The 12678-nt window shown below is 41.2% G+C and overlaps 1 protein-coding gene across 2 annotated transcripts; it reads right to left on the bottom strand.

The window, feature by feature from the left end:
• Positions 1-2554: 2554 nt before the first annotated feature.
• Positions 2555-11833, bottom strand: anxa11a (annexin A11a). Of its 2 annotated transcripts, none has more exons than XM_035606312.2 (15): positions 11679-11833; positions 9676-9966; positions 8860-8942; positions 7809-8177; positions 7587-7674; positions 7060-7154; positions 6621-6734; positions 6365-6455; positions 5845-5924; positions 5692-5748; positions 5515-5608; positions 5303-5398; positions 3575-3633; positions 3330-3452; positions 2555-3205 (listed from the first exon to the last, which is right to left on the bottom strand). In XM_035606312.2, exons 2-15 carry the CDS (start codon positions 9962-9964, stop codon positions 3146-3148), a joined length of 1698 nt encoding a protein of 565 aa, XP_035462205.1. In that variant the 5' UTR covers positions 9965-9966; positions 11679-11833; the 3' UTR covers positions 2555-3145. The 2 variants fall into 2 exon arrangements, with proteins under 2 accessions (XP_035462205.1, XP_035462206.1); XM_035606313.2 differs by having other exon boundaries at positions 7809-8030; positions 11679-11831.
• Positions 11834-12678: the final 845 nt, after the last annotated feature.

The following is a 12678-nucleotide window of genomic DNA, read 5'->3' as shown; positions in this document are numbered from 1 at the left end:
TTAATGCAACAGTAATGATTAATCTATAACATAATGTATAATAGCAAAACACTAACAGAAGCATTTTCCCCTGCAGTACTTTTTATTCGTTGTGTATATTTTCAATGCAGGAATCTTACTTTCAATGCAGTATTTTCTTTTTTATATTGCAGAATAGCTGCTTAAGTAAAGGATCTTAATACTTATTGCTCCACGCGTGCTATCTTTGTATAAATTCCAGCAGTGCCATGGAACTTATCAAATCACCACAGTGCATTAAATGAATTAATGTCATAAACATTCTGTCATTTTAAGAAGTGATAATCTTCAATCGTAATCTTAATCTTTACAGACACATCAGAGGAACCCATTATTGGCTATCCTCACTTACTACATTTTATTCAGCAAAAAATTGCTAACGCAGTATAGTAGCAAAAAAAAAAGAAGGATTGTATTCATTGTATTCCGTGCTTGCATAGTGCTGCTGCTGCTGCTGTACCCACAGGCTTGTGTGCACCACATTTCTATATCTAAGCTGCAACGCTGCAACCAATTCCAGTGTGCACAGTATCTTTGTGTCAGGGTAAAAAACACGTGTTTCTGAAATGAAATGTGGATTTAAGTAGGATTTGTGAAACACAATATGACGATGATGAATGCACTCAGCTCCCGGTCTACAGCTGAATAAAGATTGTTGGTACAGAGGCAGGCGTCTGCAGGCATACCTCTCAAACCGTGACCTTATTCATGCATGCACTGAATCTCATTGTGACATCTGCAACCCCCCCGCCACCCCCCACCCTCTTTTTCTTTCTCTGCCATGCTTGGCTCCATAGCTTGTGCAACCATGTGCTACCCCCCTTTAGATGAAATATTAATTACAAGTCATTCATATCAAAGGGAAGAGGGTCCTTACTACTGACGGACTGGACGGATGTGTCTGCAATCTGCCCTCTGAGGACATGAACTTTGAATAGAGAAGACAGCCCTGTGCTTTTTATCTTGAGTTTTCTGAATACGTTTATTGTTTAGGCAACAGGGTTTGTGTTTCTAGCTGATCATTTTTATATAAAAACAACAAATTTAACAGATTTGTTTTTCCGGACAGCCTGGATCAGGAAATAGCTTTATCTGGAAGAGACTTTCAACAGACACATCCATCATTTATCCTTTGTTTAGAACAGAAAATTTGAAGTATCTTGTTTTTTGGCTGTCTGACTTTATGGAAAGACTGTCTGTTCTAAGGGAGGGAAAACACTTACTTTACTATCCACTCACTTTCAGCATGCTTTTATCTGCTGCAACTATAAGTGATTCGTTCTCAGCAATTGCTTATCCATTTCATCCCCATGCTGTGAGAATGCACAAGGATGATGGTGTTCACAAAGTGTAAAGACGGCGGCAGCATCGTGTTAGAGGAGAAAGCATTTGTTGGTGTCCTTCATCATCATCACTTAGACATTTTTAATGTAAGGACATAATTCCCCCGCAATATCTGAAGACCCTGAGGTGTGACAGGATTCCCAAATGATTAGATCATTTATAATAGACGTTAATTTAGGCAACTCATGAAATTGAATCACCAGTGAATTGCACAGCCTTCAGCTGGACGCCTGCAGCAGACGGGAGGTTTTCGGGTTGATAATGATATCAAAACTACAGTGTTGGCAGATGCCTGCCGAAGCACTTTGAAATTTCTTTCTAAAAAATTACTCTAATGATGTCTAAATTATCTCCTCACAACTGATCTAATCGCATCTAATCTTCATTAAAAATTGTAGTTATTGTTATCTCAACATCAATCTGAAGCCCCCAAGTTTCCTGTTGCCATTTCCAGTCAATTTTAACACAACGTGATCAAAAGTGATTCTTCCCGCGTGGCTAGCAGACATGCTAGACTTGTTTAATGTGGCCAAGGCATCTTTATGGACGCCATCAATTCCACACGTTCCCCCCCCCCTGCCTCACTTCAGTTATCGATCGTAGTGCAGTTGACTCTCTCTCTCTCTCTTTCACACACACACTACTGTAACCAGCCGAGTGCAGAGCCACATCTTAATAGTCAACTGTGTGTTCAACAGCATCTGAAGTGAAGCGAACAGGACTTAATAAGGCATGGAGAGCTCCATGTGCAGCGACACACACACACTGGCCTTACACACCTCAGGCAAAGAGAAACAGTGCATCTGTATTGAGTGAGTAAAAAGGCCAGACATTTAACAACCACCAGTTGGTTTTCAGTACTGATTGTGACACTTCAGCTTATTCACTGCAGTAGAACTGTGCATACATTATAAAATGAATTGTGGCCATGATGATTGATCGAATGCCATCATATAATCCATGTGAACTGCTTATTGAAATTCACATTTTCAGTGCAGTTATTGGGGTGAACATAGGGACTTCACTGCCCTCTACTGGCAAACTGAATCCATAACCAAGTGCCATCAGAAGCCTTTGTGTACAACTCTTGTGACTTGTTTACCTGTGAGTCAGTGCAGTGATTTGACGAGCTATCACAAAGGTTTTCAAATACTCATAATTTGTTTGTGTGACGAACCACAGACACTCCCACTGTGTGTCCTCAATGTTTATTTTTTCCGAGACTCACCAACAAATTATGAAATGTGATGTTATATCCGACAATGGCAGTTATACAACATTCAAATTTAACATCCGCCCCAAACACGGCACAACAATGATGAACAAAGAATTGTAAAGTGAAGACAAAAATATAGGAGAGACAATATAGTTGCAAACTTGGACAATAGCTTTGGTACTAAGCTCCTACATATTCTGATTGATACTTTATTCAGCATTGCTGAACATTAGAAAACGAGCCGATAAACATTCAATGATATCTCTAGATACCTGATCATATTGGCACAGATCAAATAAAAGGTTATAAATATATAGCATTTTAAAATCCAAAGGCAATCTCTGACAAAGATATTGTATAGCAAATGAAAAAATATAAAACTTTTTTTTGGTGCATACTGCATATAGAAAAGAAATTGTATGTAGCAATACATAAGAGGTTCTTACAACTAAGTAAACATTGCATTGAGAGCATTGGATTGGCATGCGAGATTGCGGTTTGTGTATAGTGCGCGTATATAACTGATATTTGTTGAATGTCTTTACTGGCGTAGGCATTATTTCCTCTTCAGTCACTGCCCCCACACAGCTTCAGTAGGAGTTTCTTGTAGTCTCCTGACGTGTCTCCCTGTCAATCAAACACATCAGCAAACAATTCAGTCGTTTCATGCCTGCTTGTTGCTTTTCATTCATCCATATACTGCTGTGGCGTTTAATTTGTAATCAGCACATTATATGACGAAGATACTTACAGAGATGTGTGTGTACAGCGACTTGCCGTAGTTTTTAACATACTCCTGGCGGATATCCAGCATGTCAACCTCAGAACGGGTGACCATGATGCGGATGAGGGTTTTGTCCTTGGTCCCAGCTCCCTGAACACACACACACAAAGAAATACATATACACAATGAGGGTGGTATAAATCAACTATTATTCTGCACATCTTTGATGATATATATAGAAAATTACTATCCAACAAGAGGCAACGCATCACCTTCATGGACTTGTAGAGCCTCTCAGCAAAGTAGCCCGGTGTGTTCTTAATGCACTTCACTGAAACAGAGAAATTACTTATTGCCAACACAAGCACAATGTAGATTACTAAATTACTCTTGGCTGCTAAAACAGATCTGCAATATATTCAATTTTAAAATGACCATGATGGAGACGGCAATATTTTTACCTACTGTATGTGCAACCTAAAAAGTGAATGATGTAAAATCAAACTATGCATACATCAAAAGAAAGTAACAAAGGATGACAACAAGCAAACTTAAAGCCACAATTAATCAATATTTTTTATATAAAAAAAGCAATGTGGACTCCCCCACAGAACATTATTATTATAGCACCAACTGGTAGACTTATTAACTTTGAGATTGCTTTTTGCAATGAAAAGTGCTCTATAAATGCAATTTATTATTATTATTATTAACTTACTAATTAGCTTATAGAGAAGGTTGCAAATATAGCCTAAGAGGCAGATATTTGTCTAGGGGGTTTTCAAGGTTGGTTTTAAGTGACGGAGACCAAAACAGAGCTAAAAGAAGAGTAAATACTGAACTTGCATTGATCAGTAAGCATGAAATATGAACAACGTGGGGTAATTATGTTAATATAGCTTTTACACAGTCTGTTGAAGACTGGAACATTGCACCTTTACTCTGCCTGATCGTTCTGTATAAACCATATTAACACAGAAATGGGCGGTAGCAGGGATGTAGCCACAGTCACTGTGTAAAAATGAAAAGGGGGAGCCAGCATGGCAGGACAGAGGCCAACAATGTGGAGTCACACGTCATGTCCAGAACACTCATGCGCTCTAAAAATTACACACTGGGGCAACATTAAGTTTACTTTCTTTGGTTCGATGTAAACAAACGGGATCTTTGTTTAAAGTGGCTTATGTTTCTGCTAGGTAACTGCTAATGTGTTAGCCATAACAACTTTATAAAGGTGGTATTAAATCAGAGAGAGGGGGGTTCAGCTTGTTTCTGAGATTCCCTGCCCCTTAGTGGCCAAATATTGATTACTGCAGCTTAAAGAACATATAAACGTGCATGAGATACAGTAGGTGAAAAACAGTATCCAGGAGAGTGAAATGAAACCATATCAAAAACAATGGCACACATCCAACACTGCAGTGCACACCACCTCACAATTAAGACGGAGAGTCTGGGTGTGTAGAACAAATGGAAGGATTCAGATAAACACATCTGAAAACAGGTTACTGTACCATAACAGTGAAATATGTCGGGGGGAAACAAAAAAGACAACAGAAAGAGATTACACATTTGAAAAGGAACCCAACCCCAGTGATACAGCAAATTTAGTTTCAATGATGTCATAAGTTAGCGGCATTACAGCCTGTGATATAATGAGCATGGAAAATGTTAGGTCATGCATGTAGAGCTAACAAGCCTCGCCTTTTACCTTTGTCATTAACAAATTATGTGCCACAAAATTCCAACACTCATAATACATGCTCTGTCCACACTCATACAGTGTGGACAGAGCTAAACTAAACTAAAACAGGACCAGCAGCATTTCCAGCAATCCTACTTTTAGGGGCTCGAAAACTAGATTAGTGAGGACACCAGGTGTAAAGGTTGCAAAATATATGTAATAATATAATGTAATAATAATATGTTTTCCACACAAAAATGTATGAGTGTACATGTACGTAGCTTAAGACCAGACGAGAATAAGCATGCGTTCTTACCCACTGCCTTCATGCCACTCTCAAGGTCTCCAGACATTTCCCTGTCAATGCTCTTCTCGATATCCCTGCCACACATCTGCTGGTACTCAAGAAACACTACACACACAAGCAAACAAACACATGAACTTGCATTTATGGCCTGATTCATTACTTTGTCTTAAATGTTGAACCATATTAGATTAAGCTTGTGAACATGTCCTCATAAAGAATACCTGCTCTGAGATGGGGTTTGCTCCTGGCGCACAAAATAGCATTGAATTTGGACTCGTCTGTTCCCAGCTTGTTCTCTCCGGCAGCATACAGTGCCTGTCGGGAGAATCAGTATGTGTTGGCGATGTTAATAAATCATCAAATCCTTTATTTCATTATGATAATGAAGCTGAATATACCTGAGCATCTTGTTTAGCAAGGGAAATGTCAACATTTGGTCGTTCGTCACGATTGCCCTTTAAGGTACAGGGAGAAAAAAAAAATTCTAATTAAATGTAAAAGTAGTTGCAGAGAGGAAGCAGGTATACTGGGGACTATGTGTGTATCTGAACCTGGGCGAGAGAGATCAGGAGCCTGCGGAAGTGGCCTGAGGTATCTCCACTAATGGCATCCTCCAGAGTCTTCTTATATTCTGAAATGGTTAAAAACAGTAATGACAAACAATTTTAGTTAAACAAAGTAGGTCACAGAAACCAAGCCTATTAAAATTATATTCTAGAGTAAAGGGACCAGGATCCCACTTCCTGGCAAGGGAAAATATGATACTGTAGAAAATTAAAAAATATATAAAAATGCAAAGAAGAAACACAATTAATTAAATAAAACATAGATGTATAATGTATTTATCCTTGATATCAGTTGTTATTATTTCCTAAAAGTGCCAGGACCATATAGAATAGATTCCCCGACATTCCATCCGCATTTAGAAATGTCACAGTTGTAACCAAACCCTAGATACTGTATGCACAGCTTATCCACTAATGTGATAAAACACAGTGTTGTGATGCTGTGAGATAAAGTACAACAGAAGAGTGGAAGAGAGCAGAGCATTAACCACCCGAGGCATCTCACCTTGTTTGTAAATGCGGTTTATCTCCTTGATTTCTGCATTGGAGCGAGATGACAGGATCTCTATCAGGCAGGCTTCATCCGTTCCCGCTCCCTGTTAACGAAAACAGAACAATGAAAAATCTGGCATCCTCATTCTCTGGCAGTCCAAAAAAAAAACCTCTTTCTGCTTTTGTTTTTGTTAAGTGAGTCTCCATTCAAATCTACAATGGATACAACTTCTTACATGATTCTATATCATTTAAACGGGCTTATTTACCTTTATGGCACTGTGGAGCTCGTAGGCATCGAACTCAGCTGGGCTCTTCAACATGGCCAAGACCAGAATCCTAAAGTCTCCAGACAGCTCTGAATGCAGGTCCTTGATCAGATCCTAAAAATGGAAACTTTGCTTTGAATAACTAAAAAAAAACATCATTAACTGCTGCTGTGAAACACACACTGCAAGAGACTCTGTGGTACAACTGTAATGAGCTCTGAGGACATCCAATCCACCTCTCCATTTTTACTGGCAGCACTAGCACCTGTTGTCTGCCTGTCATTACTAACCACTGCTAGGCAATGTACCGTATACCGGACAATGGATGATTCTACATTGGTAAATGGTGTTTGTTCTCTAAACAGTTTTTTTTTTAATCAGAGGCACTCCTAAAGTTATTACACTAAGAGTATTGTTTAAGTGAGAGCATGGCTGTTACCTTCCCATAGGAGGTTTTGTAGGACCGGGGCATAGGGACACGCTGCCTGATGGACCGACTCCCCAGTAAGTCGATAATGGCTTGCTCATCGGTTCCTGCACAGACACGGCCACAATGTCAAATCCAAAACATTATATTTATACATGACATTTATTGGACAGATGACAAATCTCTTCTAAATAAAAAACTATGACCTGAAATCTAAGTCTAAAGAAAGTCAAACATATGTTATAGGATGTCTTTGACTAGTTGATTAGGAGATTTAATTTTCAAGTCTGCCAAACTGTTCTCCAGTATCATTGTTCTTTACACAGATAAATTAATCCATGTACATTAGTCTGTAACAGTCATTAACTTCCTAGCTGACCATGATGACTGCTACAACCAATTATGAAACTAAATGATTAAGCAGGGACGGCCAAAAGGTTAAACAGTTAGACTGCAACTACTATAATAAAAATTAAAAATAATAAAATGTCAAGAAGCAAACCCTGATTATGGTAGCACTCATAGCATATAGCACTCACCAAAGCCTTTCATGGCCTTTCTCAGGACCTCCACATCTTTGAGTGGGTCAGCTCCAGGATAGTCTTTGATTGTTCCCCTGAATCCTCTCTATCAACAATACAGCAATTTCCCCAACATGATTAGTTTATTCCAACAAACAGTTCATTATTTTCTTTTCATCACTACTATTGTAAATGCTTTAAAGTGCAAAATCTGCCAAATGCATTTTAAGTGTCTCTCACGTTGATGGGTGGAGCGATTGGCATGGCTCCTCCGCCATAGGCTGGCATGGATGGATTTGGTGATGGGACTTTCGGGTACACTGGCATAGGTGCTGGTGCTCCTCCATAACCGGGCATGGGATGGTTGGGGGATGGCGCACCAGGGTACCCTTGCATGGGCTGGCCAGGCTGACCTGGGTAGCTCATCCCTGGGCCATGGGGTTGGGGCATGGCCCCTCCTGGCTGTGGGTACAGGCCATATGACTGTTGGTTAGGGGAGGGGACACCATACCCGCCAGAATGAGGGGGATGTGCGTAACCCCCAGGGGCTTGGGTGAACATGGATGGGTTTGGAGTAAAAACCCCCATGGCTGCAGAGATCTGGTTGGCCTGTAATTTGGAAAGATTGGAATCCATATGTGCACAGATCCTTGAAATATTTTTTATAAGGCAAAGCAGGGATAGCTGGTCACACCTTTTTTGGACAAGATTTAGATAAATTTTCTTAACTAAATATTTTAATGAATTTTATTTGAAATTAGCATTATCTACATCAACGTTTAACATATTGTTAAGAGAACGTCCTCCACATTCTTAAATTTAACTTTAGAGGAGAAACTGAAGTTAATGTACCCGATGTTTACATGATGTATCCAAATAAAGTGTGGCCATGCTTTATTATAGAATAGAAACACAAAGGGAGAACAGACAAACATTAAACAGAGAGGTAAAAGAGAAAATACAAAAAAACTATGTTTTTTGCATCAGACTGTTAAGTTTTAGAAGCGAGGTGGATAAGAATGAAGTATATGACTGGGTTTTCTCATGCAAGAGAACTTAAAAGAGAAGATGACAAAGAAAATGGCAAGGGCTAAGGATTTTAGATGCAGACTTTGGAAAAGTCTTACCGTAAATTGAAAGGATGCCATATTCCATTAATGGTAATTCATTCTAACTGGAATATTCAAAGCAATAATCTGATGACGTTGCATTACACATATTTGAAGAATTCTCTGGGTGCAGGTGAAGGTGAGGTTTTGTTTGTTTGTTTGTTTGTTTTGGAGAAACTTACCATACCAGCATTGTATCCAGGGTTGGATAAAGTGTCAAGACCAATGGAGGGATAACCACCAGCAGGGCCACCACCCCAGCTCCCTGCAGAAGATAACAAAGATGTATTATGCTACTGAAATATCTGAAAGAGAATATTAGACTGAGACAGGAAATGACCCATCTTACTGGAACTTCCTTTTTCTCACTTTCCAACTAGTTGACATGCAGGTGAAAAGAGGGCTGGACGGAGAATGGGAGTACTATGTGAGGGATGAATTGTAAGACTCGCTTCTCCTGGCTACAGCAGAGGGCTGTTTGTTTCTAAAGGGGGAAAAAATTCCACTCTGTTAACTACAGGTCTTATGATCCATGTTGCCAACAAACCACATAACTGACTCACCCTTTCTCCGATAGGCACCAGAAAATTTTGACCACTGTGTTTCACAAAAAATGTACTACTCTACAATTACAACTAAACAGCCTAACATGATGCTCATGTTGCTGTAGTGTCCCTGCCCCTCAGTGGTCACTTTGTGACTTTGGTCACAGCTTTGAAGGAACATTTTGACATAATGGGAAATATGATTATTCACTTTCCTGCTGCGAGCTAGATGCCAAAGAACGCTATTTTAATACTGTGGAAAGAGCCTGACTGCTTTCCCCAGTGTGTCCAGTCTTTATGCTAAGCTTAGTTAAATGACTGCTACTAGTAGCTTTATATTTAGAATACAAATGAGTGGTATCAAGATCTAACTCTTGGCCAAAAATAAGTGAAAAAAACACATTTACCACAATGTTAATTTGTTTCATTTTGCAGTGTTGCATGATTGCTTACCTGTGGGTGGTGCCTGTGGGTAGCCTCCTGCTTGTGGTGGATAACCCCCTGCCTGTGGTGGATAGCCACCAGCCTGTGGAGGGTAGCCGCCAGGTTGAGGAGGGTAGCCACTAGGCTGCGGTGGGTAGCCTCCAGCTTGGGGAGGGTATCCGCCTGCCTGAGGGGGGTATCCGCCTGCCTGAGGGGGGTATCCGCCTGCCTGAGGGGGGTAGCCGCCTGCCTGAGGGGGGTATCCGCCTGCCTGAGGGGGGTATCCGCCTGCCTGAGGGGGGTATCCAGGGTAGCTCATAGCTTTAACCATAAAACACATGGGTCAGTCAGAGGGCTGCCAAACATAAAAATAATACATTTTGTGCAGCCATCTAGACAGAAGTGCACCTTCCACCGCCAAATGTTGGTAAAGAAGAATTAAAAGAAGGAACGCTACTTCATTAATGCCATCCTGAAGACATAATCCATGCATTTGACATAGCAATGAAATTAATAATTTATTCATATGATTTGTTGTATTGGACCCGTTAGTCCAGGTCAAGGTCAGTGACTGTGTTTTCCTGATGAAACGGGAGTTTGTAATCTCTTCACCTCTCGTGTTTCTGAATAGAGCAAAGTCAGAGTCACTGTCACTCTAATCGAATGACATGCAAACTCCTCATTGCGGGGGCCTGCTGGATGATCCCATTCATTTTCAGCTGTGTGGTCCGGCGGCGAGGGAAACTCTCAGTTTGGTTAAACTTAGAACGAAAATCCATCGCTCCAACATCCCTACTTGTTCCGTGGTCAAACTGACTTCAGGCCACTTCAGTGGAACATTCTCCTCTGCTTTGCATTTTATGGACCAAGTGGGGGAAAAAGAAAATGATCTGCTGTATTTGAATAAGCACACACAGGGCGGGGAAGCTGCCCTGTGGAATACAGAATTTTAGAATTCTACTGTCATCACAGTGATCTGTGAGAAACTAATGAACCCTAATACACTGCCTCGTCGTGCCCTGCTGCTGAGCAAGTGCTGTTGTGAAATGAAGTAAGAGCAAATGTGGTATGTGTGCTGCTGGGTTAACTGGAAGTTCAGACATTACCACATTTACGCTTTAGTGGAACAGCTGAAAAAACCCCACAACCTGAGGTTTTGCTGAGGTGGGTCTGGGTGCCAATAAACCTATCTGTCATGACAGGGTGAAAGGAGAAGAAAAGAACCTTTACTACAGGGCAATTACAAGCTCCAACCCAGTCACGGTTGCCACTGGCAAGTGTTGAAAACACCCAACCGTGAGCCGCGTCCCTTCACTCGCTTCAGTACAAACAAGTTCAAATTCCCGAATGAACTCACGTCGACCAGGTACGCGAACGCAACACTGACGCGTTCAGACGTTGGCTTAGAAACGACTTGAATTTGAACATTATCCAACGTGCGCCAGTTTGATAGGTCAGTTGCGAGTTAGGGTCTGTACGAGGAAGTACGCTACCGACCAAGTGTCAGCCACAAATTTTGATCCCCCAACCACCCCACCCCACCCCACGAACGTTACACAAGCAGTTTCGCGCTATGCTAGCGGATTCTGCGGGTCAACGGAACCGGGCCATTTCCGTTTAGAACCACGAGCGGGCGTCTGACTTTGAACAAGTGACCCACCCCTCGAGACCCAACTAACCAACCCAGACTTGCATGATGTCGCAACAAACGGTCCGGTCGACCGAACCCAGGCCTTTCTTTGCCGTGTCTTAGCTCGGCTAGCCAAATCACACTTGGACGGATTACGCGGGCAGCGGCGAACTGAATGCTAACGATCCCGTCGCGGCCCTTGAATCCGCAGTGGAGTTGGCAGCTCAGCGATCGACAAGCTTTGACAAGAGTGAAGAGTGACTTCTCACCACGAAACGTTCTCTAACAGTTTCCTGTTTCCCTCCCCCGAATACAATTTATAACTTATGAAAAATGTGTCGATCGCTATCCCAGCTCGGCCTGTTCGAGTAGTAAAAAAAAAGAAGAACATTTTCTCACTTACTGCCGTCAGTTTTTTCAGTGTCTTCCTGGAGAACAGGCGTTTCTCTCAACAGCCGCAACTGTATTTAGCTGCTTGTGTGGGCGGGACTGGAGAGTTTTCCACTCAAGGGAACCCGGACCCCGCCCACCTCGCAGAGCGCCGTTCTCTTTACCACGTGTCACGTGACAGCAGCAGCAGCAATAAACAAACACCACTCACTCCGCATACACGGACATCGGTGTCACGGTGGAAAATGCGACACGCGCCGACGTCACGCAACGTATGTCAAATGCAGGTGTGTCGGTCTTTTATTAAAAAAGTAAAAAAAAAAAAAAAAAAAAAGTCATGCTTTTTTTTAATCTGCGACGAACGTCTTGTTATACGGTTTGTATGAAAAGTGCTACACAAATAACGCCCGATTGACTGAATGATTTAAAACAAACCACTATTATATAATATATTTACTAATTGTATATGAAATATACATGTAAATCTGAATTTGATATTCTATTACTGCATAAAATGCACCATATAGACCATTAAGATAGTATCATCTGTAATAGAATGGAATGATCTCTGAATTTAGAATAAAGTGGAGTGTTCTTTCCTCGAAGGATAATAGCCTTTGTTTAAAATTGTGATTGTGATGTGATGACGGTCGCCAACGAGGAAGGGATATTTTTAGCCACTGTCGCGTCACTCATTCCACCTTTATTATTAGTCAGGCCACATTAGGTTAGGAGTGTCTCTACTGTAGTGTAAGGTATGTGTGTGTGTGTGTGTGTGTGAGAGTGTGAGTGTGATAACTGCCACAAGGGGGAGCCCTTTAAAAGCTTTCTCCACACCATTAGGTTAGGTAGGAGGCTGCGACATATACAGTTGCCCCTGAGAAATACCTGAGGGTGATTCTATTGGTTGATTTGATTAATTGGTCACTTCTATTGGTTCTTATCTATCTATAATCACGAGTGATTCAGACTTTTTTATGTTGCACTTATCTAAAAACATTCTTCAATCAGCT

Source organism: Scophthalmus maximus, chromosome 10, assembly GCF_022379125.1.
Source record: "Scophthalmus maximus strain ysfricsl-2021 chromosome 10, ASM2237912v1, whole genome shotgun sequence".
Lineage (NCBI taxonomy): Eukaryota > Metazoa > Chordata > Actinopteri > Pleuronectiformes > Scophthalmidae > Scophthalmus > Scophthalmus maximus.
Note: the sequence above shows the minus strand (reverse complement) of the source record. Positions and strands in the feature narration are given on the sequence as shown.

Bases quoted from the DNA above. Each gene is read 5' to 3' on its own strand.
- anxa11a (XM_035606312.2), bottom strand. From the start codon at position 9,964: ATGAGCTACCCTGGATACCCCCCTCAGGCAGGCGGATACCCCCCTCAG. The intron at 5,925-6,364 runs GTGAGATGCCTC...TAACCATTTCAG, and splicing joins AAACCGCATTTACAAACAAG to AATATAAGAAGACTCTGGAG. The intron at 3,634-5,302 runs GTAAGAACGCAT...TCTCTGTTTCAG, and splicing joins GAGTGGCATGAAGGCAGTGG to TGAAGTGCATTAAGAACACA.